Source organism: Lathyrus oleraceus, chromosome 1 (genome assembly GCF_024323335.1).
Source record: "Lathyrus oleraceus cultivar Zhongwan6 chromosome 1, CAAS_Psat_ZW6_1.0, whole genome shotgun sequence".
In the NCBI taxonomy this organism is placed as follows: domain Eukaryota; kingdom Viridiplantae; phylum Streptophyta; class Magnoliopsida; order Fabales; family Fabaceae; genus Lathyrus; species Lathyrus oleraceus.
In genome coordinates this window covers 323,816,362-323,833,617 of record NC_066579.1, presented here as the reverse complement: position 1 = coordinate 323,833,617, position 17,256 = coordinate 323,816,362, and the positions used below count along the sequence as shown (strand labels likewise).

The following is a 17,256-nucleotide window of genomic DNA, read 5'->3' as shown; positions in this document are numbered from 1 at the left end:
TTCTTGAGACTAGTTTGGGGCATTGCATTTCGTTTTTTACGGCATTAGGCATTGCATTTTGCATCTCATATGAAATGAGAAGGTCATCCTCCAAAGTTAGGTGATTCAAGCCTGAGGGTCTCTATGAATTGATCATCAACCATCTGAGGGTATGGGCTTCAATTAGGGTTTCTTGATTCTTCAAAGGTCTTGAGCATCATCTTATCTGCAAGGATATATCACCATCATCATGGTTCTATCATCATCAAAGGTTTCAGAGTTCATCCTCAAGTTCCTCTGGATTAGGGTTGTGATCTCTAGTCAACCCTAACCAATGCAGTTCTTCCAACTAGGGTTTCTCAAAGAGATCAGGTATTTTCTTGGGATGAGGATCACATGACTATTATAAGGAGCTTACATGAGCTAGGGTTTCATTTTGAAGCAATTTCACCAAGTGGTAGAGGTTCAAGTTGATCAAGACATTTCAAGGTCATCTGAGGACCAAAAGTCAACTATGCAGTCAACTGAGGGCTATGAGGTGGGGAAATGAGTTGAGACACCTCAATCATGTTCAAACGGGGTCTATTCATCATTCTAAACATCTATCTTAAAGATTCAAAGGTCATGGCAAAAGTTACTAAAAATGGAAAATGACCTATAATTCAAAGTTTCCAAATTTGGCAAGTTTTTGGTCCACTTTCAACTTGACTTGTCAATATCAAAGAAGTTTCAAATAGATTTTTGGTGAACATGAAAGTTGTAGATCTTGGTCTCCTATTTCCAAAAAGTCCTAATTCATGTCCATATGATGGATGGTTGAGGAGTCATGGTCATTTGATCACAAAGTATGCATGGAAATTCAAAATGGCATAACTTTTGATATAATGCTTCAAATTGGTTCATTCTTTTTGCAAAGTGCTTCCCATGTACAAGGCATCTCAAAATGACATCATTTGACTCTATTGTGCAAGCTAAGCCTCAAGGAATTATGGTCAAAAGTCACATTATTTCACATTTGTTCTAAGGATGATATCATGCTACAAATCAAAATTCACAAAGAACCAAGGCAAGGCTTCACTTCAGCTTTCTTCATGGACCATGTTTGAGTAAAAATGAGCCCTTTCCATGCATGAAAGAGGCGTGTATATTCATTGTTTCACACATGTGCATTTTGAAGTAAATCTTCACCATTCATTCTTGGCTTAAGATGCAAGCAAAATAATCTTCAAATCATGACCATTGGTTGTTCTTGAGTGTATTAAAATCCTAGCATGGGGATGAGCACGTGCATTATGGCCATGGGAGCTCATTTTGCATTTTGGCAATTTGCTTAATAACTCACTAATCATGATTAGTACATGGCTAATATGATTAGCAGTGTTATTAGCAAGGAATATAACTGCCAGAACAACCATTTCAGATCTAGAATTCAAGAAATTCTCCAAAAATCTCTCTCTTCTAATTTGCATTTTCTTCACACAAACCTCAAAGATCATTGCATATTCTGGATCCTCATGCTTCACTGATCAAGAATCATCCATCGTTTGGTGAAATTCAACAAGAAATCAAGCAGTTCAAGTGCATTATCATGGAGATCGGATTTGGAAATTGAGGTGTATTCAAGAGGTTTCAGCCATTGCTTTTTGCATAAAGCTTCAAAGGAAGTGCAAAGGAGTTGATCTAGAGCAGCTGAGCTTGTGAGAACGCGATTTCAAAGGTCTCCATTTCCAGGTTACTTCAATTTCACTCTCTCCTTTTGCTGATTTTAGGTTATAGGATTGAAGATCGTGCTGTGTAGATCACGGATATATGTTTAGAATTGAGATTGAGTGAGAATTGAGGATTTAGTGGCGACTGAACATTTGGATCTATAAACTTATTCTCTTCGTTTTGCAAAACCTAGGAAGAATTAGGATAAATTAATGTGATATTTGGAACCAGCGTGGAAAACTGAGTGGAATGGTGTAGGTCTAGTGAAATTCTGGAAAATTTCATGGTGGCGCCGCCGTGGGAGCCACTGGAGGCTCGTCGGGGAAGACGACCGGAGCAGAGCTCCGGCGTCTGTGTTGGAGTTAGGGTTTGCTGAGTGTACGCCATGTGGCTTCATGCGTGGGAGTTTGATTGGATAGGATTGCTTTGACCAAGGCCACACGAGCATTGACTGATGATTGTGTGTGTGACTGGATTAATGAAACGGTGCATTTCATTTGTTTAAATGAGGAGCGTTGATTTCAGGAGCGCGCCTGATCCAAGGGCTTGTGATTTTTCTGATTTAATTCAAATAATTCTGTTTCCCTCCATTTTCCATTTGATATTTCAATTATTTTGGTCATTTTATTTAATTCATAAAAAATCCAAAAATTGTCCAATTGAGTCCCAATTTCTTTTCATAGTTTTGTATTTGTGTCTACTTTTTTATGGTGTTAAACTCAATAATTGTTAATGTCTGGATTTTTAGGTGGGAATTTTTTAATCAATATTGTGCCAAATTGACCTAGTGCATTCAATGCATTATGAAATCCTCAATTTTGAACCTTTTGATCCACTCTTTTGCATACATGACATTCATACATGACATGAATTATTGATCACTAGTTTGGATTTTTTCTCACCTGTTATCATCATTTTTGACACATGGAGAAAAATGTGACAATTTGTGTCACATTTTTGACATTGAATTGGTGCATTTTTGTTCACATAGCATTTGCATCATTCTGAACTTGATCTTTTTCATATTGAACATTCATGGCAAACTTATACAAAAAATCTCAAAGTCATTGCATGCATTTCTGATTTGATATGAATTTTCTAAATTGGAAGTTCATTTTGTGCATATTTTTGGTCATTACATTACATAAGCAAGATGAGATACTTGATTATTGATTTGATGCTGGTCCTTTTGAGGACATTGGAGGGAGTGTTTGAATGTGTGATGTGAAAAAGGATGGGTCTTGGATTGGTCATTTGGTTAGGTTTTGTGTCTTGTACATAAACTAACTTTGTTTTGTTGATTCAGGTGGATACTCATCATTGATGATTGGGTTTGTTATGACCTTGTGAGATACAAAATGCATTGAGTTCTGACCTATTTTGTTTTGTAGGGTTTTAATTGATATGGTGAGCTCATGAGTTTGTTTGAGTGCTAGAGCACTTATGCATTGAATTGTGTAACTGTTAGAGGGTTTCACTGCTTGTTTTCTGGTTTTACAACTGAAGTACTAACTATTTAGTCTTTGTACAGGTACCTTAGTTGCTTGCTTGCTTTAGCTCTTGCTTGAGCATTGGATTGTGGGTGACACACCACTCAGGTAGTTAGCTTCTTACTTCATGTAGTCTAGAGTCCTGTCACCTTTTTGGCAGGCATTTTGCTGGCAAGTCCTCCTTCAGAGGCTCTGTTTGTGTTTGTTTAAAATTGTGCCCAAAGACCTCCAAGAAGAGGCATGTGATAAGACCTCCAAGAGAAGAGGCAATTGACAGATAAAATGGATTAGTAGTCGATCCCCCGTTATTCAGTGTGTCGTTCTTTATGCTCGCACTACGTGTTGATGCTTCTGAACATGTGCCCCATATCTTTTGTTCAGAGTCTGTCAAGTGGAAAAGGATCCCACTTTCTGGATCCCCACGCTTTCTGTGTCATGAGCTCACCATGGCCAGGGTTAAGAGCTATGAGGTCTCATCCTCATTACCATTTTGATCTGCTCACCCTAACGTTCAATGTCAGTGGTTAGAAGCCCATTTGATTACCCTTACAGTTTGGCTTGTTTGTCGAGGTTGATATGACCCCTCTTGACTAAAGCCCACCCATTGTTTGAGACTCTTGTATGGATATAGTGTGTGATGCTTGTTCACTTGTGTTGGTGTGGTTATTTGCTTTCCTCTTCTCATCTCCTTTACTGTAGGAGTCGTATAATTAACTTCTGAGGTAGTTGAACGTATGTAGAGTTAGACTCGAGTTGACTCGCTTCCTGTGTGAGTTAAGTTCTTGTTAGAAACCTCGACTAGGAGATTTTGATTGCATGACAACTATTAGGCTCGAGTCTTAGTCTCCCTATTAGTTTGTTGTTTCCCAGGTCTCTGGTTAGGAGAGTGTTTTACCCCTGGTAAGGGGAACTATGTCGCCCTAATTCTCATACCAGATGAGATACGTAGGCAGGAGGTTGAAGACAATCTCTCCGGGCACCCTTTTCTTTGTTTTATGTGTGAGTACCTGTTTGTTCAACATGGGCGTGTGTGGTATGTTTATACCTAGGGGGTTTTCTTCAGTTATTGGTCGGGGTTCACTAGTTGGGGTTCACTTTGGTTACCTGTTATCCGTTCGGGGTTCATTTATGACGATTGTCATTCATTTGGGATTCATATTGGGGTTCATTTTCGATGATTGTTATTCATTTGGGGTACATATTGGGGTTCATCTTCGGGGTTCATTTGTGAGGATGGTTATTCATTTGGGGTTCATTTGTGATAATAGTTATTCACATTAGGGTTTATTTCGGGGTTCATTTGTGATGATTGTTATTCACTTGGGGGTTCATCTTTGGGGTTCATATTGGGGTTCATGTTTGGGGTTCATTTGTGGTGACAGGTTATACATATCGGGAGTTTATTCAGGATTTGGTTACTTTGTTGGGGTTCGTTCTAAAGACCTTTTTCTTTGGTGTTCGCTGGTTAGCGTTTGTTATTGTTAGGAGTCGGGTGTAAGTCTATGTATTGGCATTCTATTTCCTTTTTGTTATTGTTGGGAGTCGGGTGTAAGTCCATGTATTGGCATTCTGTTTCCTTCTTTTTATCGTTGTTGGGAGTCCGGTGTAAGTCTATGTATTGGCATTCGGTTTCCTTTTGGGTGTTTCTTTTGACATCTCAGCGTCCCTTTTTGGTGTCTTGTTTCAGCGTGCGTTAGCCGAGCTACGAGTGCTCTGATTCTCCTCTGGATAGAGAAGATACGTAGGCATAGGATGCGATGTCCTAGCGAGCATGTCCCCTTTTCCCGAACTACGTCGACTCTGATGTTTGTTTCTGACAAACTATGTAGGCCCAGGATGCGACATCCTGCCGAGTCCACTTCCTCCGTCTTCTTTCTCTTCCCCACCTGTTTATCATTCCAGTTTGTGCAGTTTCTTTGAGCAGTTTATTAGCAACAACCCTTTCCTTTCCTTTGAGCTATCTTTTGAGCGTGGATCCCGTCGAGTACGGCGGATGTGAGGGGTGCTAGCACCTTTCCCTTGCGTAACCGACTCCCGTATCTTGTAATCTTTGGTCGTAATACCGTTCCTTTCCCTTTCTTAGGTTAGTCCCGCGCTCCCTTTCCGTCATAGGATGAATATCGTCGGTGGCGGCTCTGTTTTTTTTCCGCCGGTTGTTTTTCGCGTTGCGACAGCTGGCGACTCTGCTGGGGACTGAACTTGACCTCTTGCTGGTCCATCTTCCCTAAGCGAGTCAATCCTAGCTCTCTCTAGCGTAGTTTTTAGGGTAGTTTGGGTTGCTTTTACTGCTTTATTTATTGCATTTGTGATTATTATACTGTGATTATATGTATATTTGCATATATGTTTGCATGCATCATGTTATCATTGTGTTGGATTTTGGACAGGTGTGGTTCCTCTGATTTGGGGGTGGGTGTTCTGAGTGGGGCTAAAACCCAAGCCCGAGTATACACCTAGGATTAGCGTGGTCTCATGTTTCCTCACATGTTAGATCAACATGTTGTTGCGACGTGACATACCACAGTCGGACGAGGTTCTTTTGAGATAGCTCTTCCTTGTGGAGTTTCCACTATGGTTGGGTTATCTCTTTTGAGTTGCTGACTTCGGTGATTGTTCTTTCCTGGATCTTTGGTTTAGATGATCTTATGAGAGCTGCACGGCACACCCGAAAGGGCAAACCCGTTGAGTATCTCGTCCGATTGTCGAGATCGATTATCCGCCTTAGGATGACCTTATTAGAATTCACCTGTGAGGGGAGGGGTTTGGTTCCTATAGGTACAGGTTCTGTTGGTAACTTTTTGGATGGTGACTTTGGTTTGGTTCGTGATCTGGGTTCTATTTATAAGTTGGATTTATGGATATTTATTACTGACACGTCGGAGTTCTGTTCGTGGTTTTTATTGGCGGGTTCTGTTTATTTCGGATCCCCCGGGTTAGATTTGGGGTTACTTGTTCAGATGATCTTGTTGCTATCCGTTCAGTGACTTTCCTGTGATGATGGTGATGTATCCTCCGGTTCCGTTTATTTCGGATCCCCCGAGTTGGATTTGTGGTTACTTAGTCCCTTGGATGGTTTTGATCAGTTTTGAGATCGGAATCCCGTACAGTTGATGTTCAGATGTCTTGGAGGATGGCATTATGGATTGCATTCATGCATCTGCATCATTCCCATTCTGCATTTAGCCGCATCTAACTCATGTTTATCCATATGCAGGGTACATTCTTTATTGAGATTCTGGCTGAGAGACATCCTTGTTCCAGGTATGAGGACCGACTTAAAAGATGATGTTGTCTACAGTTTCTTTGATCCAGAGATTAGCGTGTTGAAGGGCATGATAGCATTAATTACGCCTGACCATGTGGGGATGTTCCGTGAGGCTTATGGCAGTATTACGAAGATGGTTTTCAGGCTCACAGATGGGGATCGGAGTGTCATCCATACTCTTCTCCAGTTTTATGATCTGGGTTTGAGATGTTTTGTCTTCCCAAACTATTTGTTGGGACCTTTGATGGAGGATTATGCCGGTATTCTAGGCATTCGGGTCAGAAACCAGATTCCTTTTTATGCTACTAAGGAAGAACCTGATATTGTTGAGATTTCTCGTGCTCTTTATTTGAGCCCGGAAGTGACTAAGAAAGGTTTGAAGGAGAAAGGAAAGTTGTCCGGTTTTCATTTGAGTTTCTCAGAGGCCAAAGCCAAGGAACATGTTGTTTTGGGTAATTGGAAGACTGTTTGTGCTTTGCTTGCCGTAAGCATTTATGGAATTATTTTGTTTCCTAATCAGACGAACTTTGTGGATATTAATGCCATCCGGGTGTTTGCTCAGAAGAATCCCATTCCTACCTTGGTTGGGGATGTTTATTATTCGGTCCATAATCGGAATGAGAAGCGTCGTGGAGGATTGGTTAGATGTTGTGCTCAATTGTTATATAAATGGTTCGTGGGATATTTGCCTTTCAAGGGTGCCTTTGTCTTTCTTGACCATGTTGTAAATTGGGCAACCAAGTTAATGGGTTTGCGAGCCAAGGACATAGCTTGGACTCACATTGATGTGGCTGGACAAGTTTTTATTTACAACTGCAGGAGTTTTCCTAATGTGCCCCTTATAGGAGTTCAAGGGTGTATTAATTATAACCCGACGCTTCTCAAGAGACAAATGGGGTTTGCTATGGAGGTTTCTCCCCTCGAGCGTGAGATTCAGGAGTCTCTCTACTTTCCGGTTGAGGGTAATCAGTCATTGTTGGTGCAAGTGTCTGATGCATGGCGCAACATTCGAAGGAAAGGCAAGATTCCTTTTGGTAGAGCTAATAACAGGTCTTTTCCTCCATTTGATGATTGGCTCAGAAAGAGGGTTGAGCTCACTCGTCTTCCATTTCCTATGGGTGATCTTTGGTATCCATTGATTGAGGAGCCACGCTCTTCTGTCAGTATGGAAGAATCTCTTGAGATGAGGAGAGCAAGAGATCAACTGCAAGCAGAGAAGACTGAGATAGAAATGAGTGTTGCGGGAATTCAACTGGCTAATCAGGAAGTCAAGAGGAAAGCAGAAGACCAGGCTAAGAGACATGCTCAGGAGGTGAAGCGTTTTGAGAAAGACACCGCCTCTTATTGCAAAATCATCCAAGCTTTAGAGTCATCTACGAAGGAGCACGACCTTACCAAAGAGCAGTTGGCTAGAGCTTTGAAGGTCATTGAAGATGAAAAGAAGAGACAAGTCCTTGTGAAGACTCAGAGGGAAGCTAGAGTCAAAGCCCTTACCACAAAGTGGGAAGCGAAGTTGAGGGTTAAGGAAGAAGAGAAAGCGAAGATTATGGCCGAGAGAGATTACTATCTTGCTGAGAGGGACCATTATTTTCGTCAGATGAAGATTCATCAGAAAGAGGTGGGAAAACTTCAGCAGGAGAACACTGGCCTCAGGTTCGCTATGAAGTTTACCGGGATGGTTGATGATGCAGAGTCTTCTATGGGACCTTCTTCAGATTAGATTTTTATTGCAGTTGTTATCATGTGTTGGATTACCGTCAGTCATGTTGACGGAATTCACTTGCTCGTATTTCTTTCCGATTTTGGAGGATTGTAAAGTTGATTTATATCAGATATGACATATGACTCTCGCACGTGTTGCGCACTTTTGCTATACAGTGGTTATTATCATTCAGTGATTGATCTCAAAGCTTTATTTGCTTTTCCGTGTTACACTTACCTAACACACACATGGTCGGGTGATATCTTTGCTAAGCACAACTTTCTGTTCTGTACGGCAAAGCCAGATGATTTATGTCAGAATGTTGCTGTCGAATTATTATCCGTCTCAATGAAGCCAGGATCGAAGGACAGAATGTTCCTTATACGGATAAACATTGCATTCATGCATGAATCATAATAACTTGTTCTCTATTTTGCAGGTGTCGGTTTCTAATGTGTTTGGTTGTTACAAGAATCATTGCTCCCGCATGCAGAATCATCCCTCTACACGTAACTCGTCCGCACAGATACTTTACTAGACGCAACAAGCCCAGTCTGATGGATCCATCCAACGCTGAAATTCTCGAGCTGAAAGAGAAAATGGGTGAGTTGATCAATGCCATGCAAGGGTTCGCCCTGGAGCAGAAAGCAATCGCCGAGAAGGTGGAGAACCTTGAGCTGGCTTCGATTGCCAATAATGGCAATAGTCAAGAGGGTAACTCCAACCATGGTCCTGGTGGTTCTAGGGGTGGTGGCGATCCCAGAAAGAAGACAACTAATGGTGGTGTATTCATCAACAATGGTGGTGGTCTTGGTTTTGCTGCAGGCAGTGGCCCAGGTCATGTTGGCAACATTCTGAAGGAAACTCAGTTTTCTCCTTTCTTTGGGGCTGTGGAGGATAAAGAAGAGGATCAGTTCTCTATGCTGAATGAGCAGTTCGGTCAGTATGGTGTTCAACCTCCGAACAAAGAGATTCAGGTACTAGCAGAAAAGATTAGGGCTCTAAAAAGCCATACCATTCCTAGGGCTATTAACATGACAAATATGGGGCTGGTTGAGGGGATTGTGATCCCACAGAAGTTCAAGGTGCCCACGTTTGATAAGTACAATGGAAGCTCTTGCTCGGAAACTCATCTTCAGGCCTTTGTTCGAAAGATATCTGCCTACACCATGGATCAGAAGCTCTGGATGTACTTTTTCCAAGATAACTTATCTGGCGGGTCTCTCGAGTGGTACACCAAGCTGAGATCGTCAGATATAAAGAGCTGGCAGGATTTGGGGGATGCTTTCTTCAAACAATACCAATTTAATACTGACATGGCACCAAGCCGTACCCAGTTGCAGGGTATGTCTCAAAAGCCGAACGAGGGGTTTAAAGAGTACGCACAAAGGTGGAGAGAGTTGGCTGCCAGGGTTCAACCCCCATTAGTGGATCGGGAGATGTCAGATTTGTTCATGGGCACTCTTCAGGGGACTTTTGCTGAGAGGATGGTGGGATGTCCAGTTACTGGTTTTGCGGATATCGTAGTGGCTGGTGAGAGGATTGAAAGTTGGTTGAAAATGGGAAAGATACAAGGAAATGCTCCGTCGTCTTGATTGAAGAAGCCCTTCGGAAATGGTCAACGCAAGAAAGAGGGTGACTCGAGTGTTGTGTATGCCCAAAGAGGACCCGGTATGAATCATTACTACCAGCATACTACTGTAGTAACGATTCCTGCTGATAATCAACCCGCACAACAGCAACAGCAACAGCAGCCACCTCAGCAGAGAACACAAAGGGTTGGGTACCAAGTTAGGGGAAGGATGGCAGATCGCCAGTTTTATAGGCCACCCATGACATATGCCTTTCTGTTGAAGAAGTTGAAGGATCTCGGGTTGGTACAGTTGAGGACGTTAGCTCCGTTAAGACCAGATTAGAGGCCTGCAAGTTATGATGAAAACATCAAATGTGAGTTCCATTATGGTGTTCCCGGGCACAATATTGAGGGTTGTAAAGCCTTTAAGCATGTTGTCCAAGACTTGGTGGATTCCAAGGCAATCAATTTTGCACCATCGCCGAATGTTAATGCTAATCCCATGCCGATGCATGGTCAGATGACGGTGAATGTAATTTCTGAGGATAAAAGTAAAATCTGGGTGACGGACGTGGATCAGTTGAGGACCCCAATGTTTGTGGTCAAGAGTCATTTGTTAAAGAATGGAGTTTTTCCGGGTTGTGATAATTATTGTGCTGCTTGTGCTGTAACTACAAGCGGGTGTGTAATGTTGAGGGAGACGGTTCAAAAAATGATGGATGAGGGAAGTCTCCGATTCGAGAAAGTTACCTTGGAGAATAAGGATATTTCAACGATAACCATCTATTTCGATCCTGTCCACTTGTCAGTGCCGGCAAATGTGGTTCCAGTTACCATCACGGTACCTGGACCTATTCCGTATGAAAATGATGGTGTTGTGCCATGGGACTATGGTGGTGATGTGTATTGCAATGGGGAAATGCAGGAAGGTCAGGCTGCAGTTGATACCACCGTTTCAAAGGTGGACAATGTCGGACTTAGTGGTTTCACTCGCAGCGGGAGGTTGTTTGCACCTAACACGTTGAGAGGTGGAGATGTAGAAAAAGAACAGAAAGATAAGGCCGAGGCTCTAGCCAAGGAAAAAGGAAAGCAGGTGGTGAATGAGGATACTCCTAGAGCGGCACAGGCGCCTGTTGAGCCGGAAAGTCAGTTTGACGCCGAAGCCGAGGAGTTTTTGAGAATTATTAAGAAGTCTGAGTACAAGCTTGTTGATCATTTGCAGCAGACTCCGTCCAAAATTTCGATCTTATCTTTGCTGTTGAGTTCAGAAGGTCATAGAGATGCTTTGTTGAAGATCTTGAAGAAGGCCTACGTCCCGCAGGAGATTACAGTCAATCAAATAGAGACAGTGGTATCAAGTGTTAATGTCAGCCATGGGTTGGGCTTCACTGATCTCGATCTTATTGTGGACGGGCGCAATCACAATAAGGCACTACACATTTTGATGGAGTGTAAAGGAGCTGTGCTTTCACATGTTTTGGTTGATACATGCTCGTCACTCAACGTGTTGCCTAAGAAGGCCTTGGCTAAATTGGACTGCGAGGGATCGATTTTGAGGCCTACTGATCTGGTGGTTAGAGCGTTTGATGGCTCTAAAAGGGTTGTGTTCGGGGAAGTTGAGCTCCCCGTAAAGATTGGTCCTGAGGTGTTCAAATCTGTGTTTTATGTCATGGACATTCAGCCGGCGTACAGCTGTTTGTTGGGTCGTCCATGGATACATGCTGCTGGGGTAGTAACATCGACTCTACATCAGAAGCTAAAGTATGTCTTGGACGGGCAAGTGGTGACAGTTTGCGGCGAGGAAGATATTTTTGTCATCCAGTTGTCTTCATTTAAGTACATGGAAATGGACGGTGAAATATTCGAAACACCAAGCCAGGCGTTTGAAACTGTCAAGGTGGAGAATGCCGTTTTTGCTGAAAGAGAGAAGAAGTCGTCCATTGCTTCTTATAAGCAGACTGTGGAGGTGGTGAAAAGTGGAGAGGCCCCAAGATGGGGAAGAGTGTTAGATATTGCGGTGAAGGAGGATAAGTTTGGGATTGGTTATCATTCAGGTCGAGGCTCGTCTGGACAGGATAAAGGTCGTCGCCAACCGTTCACGTTCACCAGTTCTGGAATGCTAGATCCAGGCCGCATCTGTGCTATGGGTGAAGAGACTGACAGTGACTGCGAGCTTGACTCGTGGATAAAACCGTGCATACCAGGAATGGAGATCCAGAATTGGAAAGCCGAAAAGATCATCACTGTCACTCTGCGTGAAGAGTAATATTTCTGTTTGTCAATTCTGTTTGCATGAAAGCCATACGTTTTGCCCAAAACGTAATGGTCCATTGTAAGGGCCACCTCATGTGTTTCATTTTGCATTATTTGCATCATTAATAAACGGATGTTTTTCGCATTAAAAGCGGTGTTCTCTGTTTTTCATTTATTTTTGCAGTTTAAAAATAAAATAATAAAATGGCAATGTTTGTTTTCATTTTCCCCCCTTTTAATTTGTCTCGTTCCGACCCTAAAGAAATGCATGAATCAACATTCATGCAGATGCGATTATTCTCCGGATCTCATTGATGACAATCCTGTTACACCCCTATATGACTTTGACAACCCGATCTATCATGCCGAAGAAGAAGGCGAAGAAGATTGTGAACTGCCGGAAGAGTTATCCAGGTTGTTGAAACAAGAGGAGAAGGTGATTCAACCGCACGAGGAGCAAGTTGAGATTGTTAATCTGGGCACCGAGGAGGTCAGAAAGGAAGTAAAAATTGGGGCCTCTTTGAAGATGAATGTCAAGAGCAGAATGGTAGCACTGTTGAAAGAGTATGTTGATATCTTCGCCTGGTCTTATCAAGATATGCCAGGGTTGGATACCAATATTGTTGTACACAAGTTGCCATTAAGAGAAGATTTTCCTCCAGTAAAGCAGAAGTTGCGCAGAACTCGACCCGAGATGGCCATGAAAATCAAAGAGGAGGTACAAAAGCAGTTGGATGCTGGTTTCCTAGCTGTCACTAATTATCCGCCTTGGGTCGCGAATATTGTGGCAGTACCGAAGAAGGATGGAAAGGTGAGGATGTGTGTGGACTACCGGGATTTGAATAGAGCTAGCCCGAAAGATGATTTCCCATTACCTCACATCGATGTGTTGGTAGATAATACAGCTCAATTCTCGGTGTTTTCCTTCACGGATGGCTTTTCTGGCTATAATCAAATTAAAATGTCGCCAGATGATATGGAGAAAACAACGTTCATTACACCATGGGGCACTTTTTGTTATAAGGTGATACCATTCGGTCTCAAGAACGCCGGTGCCACGTATCAAAGAGCTATGGTGACCTTGTTTCATGATATGATTCATCATGAGATCGAATGCTATGTTGATGACATGATAGCGAAGTCACAAATAGAAGAGGGACATCTGGTAGACTTGGCCAAGTTGTTTGACCGGTTGAGACAATTCAAATTGAGGTTGAATCCGAATAAGTGCACTTTTGGAGTGCGGTCCGGCAAGTTGTTGGGGTTTATTGTAAGTGAAAGAGGAATCGAGGTTGATCTTGCTAAAGTAAAAGCGATACAAGAAATGCCTGAACCGAGAACAGAAAAAGAGGTTCGTGGTTTCTTAGGTAGATTGAACTACATTTCACGGTTCATATCTCATCTAACAGCCACGTGTGAACCCATATTCAAGTTGTTGAGAAAAGATCAAACGGTCAGGTGGAATGATGATTGCCAAGCGGCATTTGAAAAAATAAAAGAATATTTGCAGGAGCCTCCGATTCTGATGCCTCCTGTGTAGGGGATACCGTTAATCCTGTACTTGACAGTCCTCGAGGGGTCTATGGGGTGTGTATTGGGACAGCATGACGAGTCTGGTCGAAAAGAGCATGCAATTTACTACCTTAGCAAAAAGTTTACCGACTATGAAATAAGATATTCACTGCTCGAGAAAACTTGCTGCGCTTTGGCATGGGCTGCTCGCCGACTGAGACAGTATATGCTGGTTCATACCACTTTGTTGATTTCCAAGATGGATCCGATCAAGTTTATATTTGAGAAGCCAGCATTGACCGGACGGGTTGCGAGATGGCAAATGATTTTGACTGAATACGATATCCAGTACACTTCCCAAAAAGCAATAAAGGGGAGTGTATTGTCTTATTACCTCGTCCAGCAACCCATTGAGGATTATCAACCGATGAAGTTTGAGTTCCCTGATGAGGACATCATGTTTCTTAAATCGAAAGATTGTGAGGAACCTATCCCGGAGGAGGGGCCTGACCCTGAGTCCGAATGGATTCTGATGTTTGATGGGGCCGTTAACGTGAATGGTAGCGGAGTTGGTGCTATTTTGGTTACGCCAAAGGGATCCCACATTCCTTTTGCTTCCCGACTAACATTTGAATGCACCAACAATGTGGCTGAATATGAAGCTTGTATCTTGGGTGGCAAAGAGGCGATTGATTTGCGAATCAAGAACCTTGTTATTTATGGAGATTCGCTTTAGTTGTGAACCAGGTTAATGGGAAATGGTATACGCATCAATCCCACTTAATTCCATACCGGGATTATACGAGGAGATTGTTGACGTTCTTCACCAAGGTGGAATTACACCATGTGTCGAGGGAAGAAAATCCTTTAGCAGATGCCTTGGCTACTCTGGCCGCTTTGATTAAAGTGCAGTGGTGGAATCAAGTTCCTAATGTTGAGGTGGGACGGCTGGATATACCGGCTTATGTGTTTGTTGTCGAAACAGTGCCTGATGATGAGAAGCCGTGGTATTATGACATCAAGCGTTATCTGGAGACCCAAGAGTATCCCGAGGGAGCGTCTAAGAAGGACCAAAAGACTCTGAGGAGGTTGGCCATGGCGTTCTATCTGAATAAAGATGGGGTTTTGTACAAGAGGAATTTTAATTGGGTTTTGCTCAGATGTGTCGATGACAAAGAGGCAAGCCAATTGATGAAAGAGGTGCACGAGTGATCGTTTGGTACCCACACCAGCGGGAATGCGATGGTGAAAAAGTTGCCAAGGGCTGGATATTACTGGATGACAATGGAGGCTCAGTGTTTCACCTTAGTGCGGAAATGTCATAAATGCCAGATTTATGCTGACAAGGTGCACGTGCCTCCAAATCCGTTGAGTCTGATGTCGTCTCCGTGGCCGTTTGCTATGTGGGGCATTGATATGATTGGAAAGATCGAGCCTACGGCTTCGAATGGGCACCAGTTCATATTAGTGGCTATTGATTACTTCACCAAGTGGGTGGAAGCGACGTCTTATGCAAACGTGACGAAACAGGTCATGGCCAGGTTCCTGAAAAGAGACATCATTTGCAGATATGGGGTTCCCGAAAGAATCATCACTGATAATGGTTCTAATCTCAACAACAAGATGATGGTAGAACTGTGCCGGGAGTTCAAGATCGAGCATCACAATTCTTCTCCTTATCGTCCAAAGATGAATGGGGCGGTCGAGGCGGCTAATAAGAATATTAAGAAGATTGTGCAAAAAATGGTCGTAACCTATAAGGATTGGCACGAGATGTTGCCATTAGCATTACATGGGTATCGAACCTCAGTGCGTACATCTACTAAGGCAACGCCTTTTTTGCTTGTGTATGGGATGGAAGTTGTGCTACCAGTGGAGGTCTAGATTCTGTCATTGAGAGTCCTGATGGATGTGAAATTGGAAGAGTCTGAATGGGTAAGGGCTCGGTATGAAGAGTTGAGCCTGATTGAGGAAAAGAGGTTGGCGGCCATTTGTCATGGGCAGTTGTACCAGCAGCGAATGAAGCGTGCTTTTGACCGAAGGGTGCGACCTCGTGTGTACCATGTGGGAGATATGGTGTTGAAAAGGATCCTTCCTCCTCAGAACGATCGTCGGGGAAAGTGGACACCAAATTATGAAGGTCCATTCGTGGTCAAGAAGGTATTCTCTGGCGGAGCCTTGTTGTTGACGACCATGGATGGTGAGGATTTTCCATCCACTGTGAATGCGTACGCAGTTAAAAAATACTTCGTATAAGAGACCCGCTGGACGGAAAGAATAAAATAGTCCAGGCAAAAATGGGCATCCCGGAGAACCTAAAAGTGAAAATGAAAAAGGTTCGGGCAAAAATTAGGGATAAAAAGAAAAAAAACTGTACACCTGGAAGGTCGAAAACCCCACGAGGGCTGCTTGGGCAAAAAAGGGTATCCCGGTGGACTGAAAACCCGAAAGGGCGGTCCAGGCAAAAGAGGGAGTGAAACGAACCACTGCGTCTAGCATGGTCGTTTGTACTTTGGATAGGACACATGGATAATCTAAAAGTGGAGATCGGTCGAAAGCGTCTTGTTTCGGAAGGCAGAAAGCGCGGAGAGTCTTGAGGACATATGGGTTGTAACCGGGTTGGAACACGATGAGATCACGGGTTCACATTGCCATTAGGATAGATTTTCCTTTTGTGCGCAATTACCTCTTTTCAGGGATTGCTTCCTGTATACTGCTCAGTTACGAGCCACCTTTTTCAATCAATAAAATGCATATTCAGTCAAATAATTTTGTTTTTGTTTTCATTACCGCTTTGATTGCAAAAACATCCGTTTATTTTGATAAGAATCTTTGCATTTTGAGAAGTAGGGGTCTCTTCCAATGCATGTTTAGAGGATTGAAACTTGAAATCTTGTTCGGAAGATAGAGTGACCTGGGTGTTGGAATTTTGGCGCGCCTGGGGCATGTTTTATCTAACGATCTCTTTTGCAGGTGTTGTTGGTTATTTTCACTCCCTTGCAGGTGGTGGTGCGAAGCGTTTCTTTTTGACAAAAGATTCCTTTAAGGTTCAATCAGGGATGAGGAATTGAAGAATGGTGTAGAGACGGAGAAATAATTGTGACGATCCTAGGGGGTTAATCAAGAAGACTCTTCAAATTCTGAAGACTGGAGACTTGGCACATATCTAAGGAGGTTGATTTTCTTGAAGTTACGAGAAGTCGAGAGTACAAGGTGATGAATCGGAAAAGACCGGATGAGTCTGGGAGCTCTCAAAAGTGGAAAGTTGACACTGTGGTTAGATGGTGTATACCGGTGTTCGACGAGTCGACGGGTGTTCCGTGTCAAATATTCTGTATCTCCCCAGCGGGTTCGAGGTCGGTGTTTCCTCAACAGCCAGGCCTGAAGGTTACTGTTTCCCCGGCAGGGGTGTGCGTTGGTAGTTTTTCCCCAGTAAAATCGCCAAGCAGATCGAGTTCAGTAGAGGTCATCCCCCTTGAGGTTTACTCGTTTCTCGGCATCAGTGTTATCCCAAGCAGGGTCGGAGATTGGAGCGATATTGAGTTCCTTAACAGAGTTGCTCGGCCGTCCCCTAAGGGGGATACTTTTTATGCATTCATCATTTAGAGAAGCATAGCATATTGCATAACTAATTGTGTAGCATTTCCATGGTTATGGAGCATTACGCTGTAAAACTCATGCATCGGCATTGCAAGCATAGGCTAGTCTCGAACCGTGGTTACCGTTTGAGAGCTGGTTTAGCTTGTTGGTGAAGATGTTACTCTGAGGAGCT

General features: G+C 43.1%; 1 protein-coding gene across 1 annotated transcript; it reads left to right on the top strand.

Annotated features, from left to right (window-relative positions):
- Positions 1 to 10,221: 10,221 nt before the first annotated feature.
- LOC127105008 (uncharacterized) lies at positions 10,222 to 16,555 on the top strand. The gene is made up of 4 exons (XM_051042163.1): positions 10,222 to 10,926; positions 11,041 to 11,364; positions 11,473 to 11,881; positions 16,488 to 16,555. Exons 1-4 carry the CDS (start codon positions 10,222 to 10,224, stop codon positions 16,553 to 16,555), a joined length of 1,506 nt encoding a protein of 501 aa, XP_050898120.1.
- Positions 16,556 to 17,256: the final 701 nt, after the last annotated feature.

Excerpts from the sequence above, each read along its gene's own strand:
- LOC127105008 (XM_051042163.1), top strand. The coding sequence starts at position 10,222 with ATGCCGATGCATGGTCAGATGACGGTGAATGTAATTTCTGAGGATAAA. Across the intron at positions 10,927-11,040 it reads AGAAGTCTGAGTACAAGCTT|GAGATTACAGTCAATCAAAT; the intron begins GTTGATCATTTG and ends TACGTCCCGCAG. Across the intron at positions 11,882-16,487 it reads TATGGGTGAAGAGACTGACA|GTGGTGGTGCGAAGCGTTTC; the intron begins GTGACTGCGAGC and ends ACTCCCTTGCAG.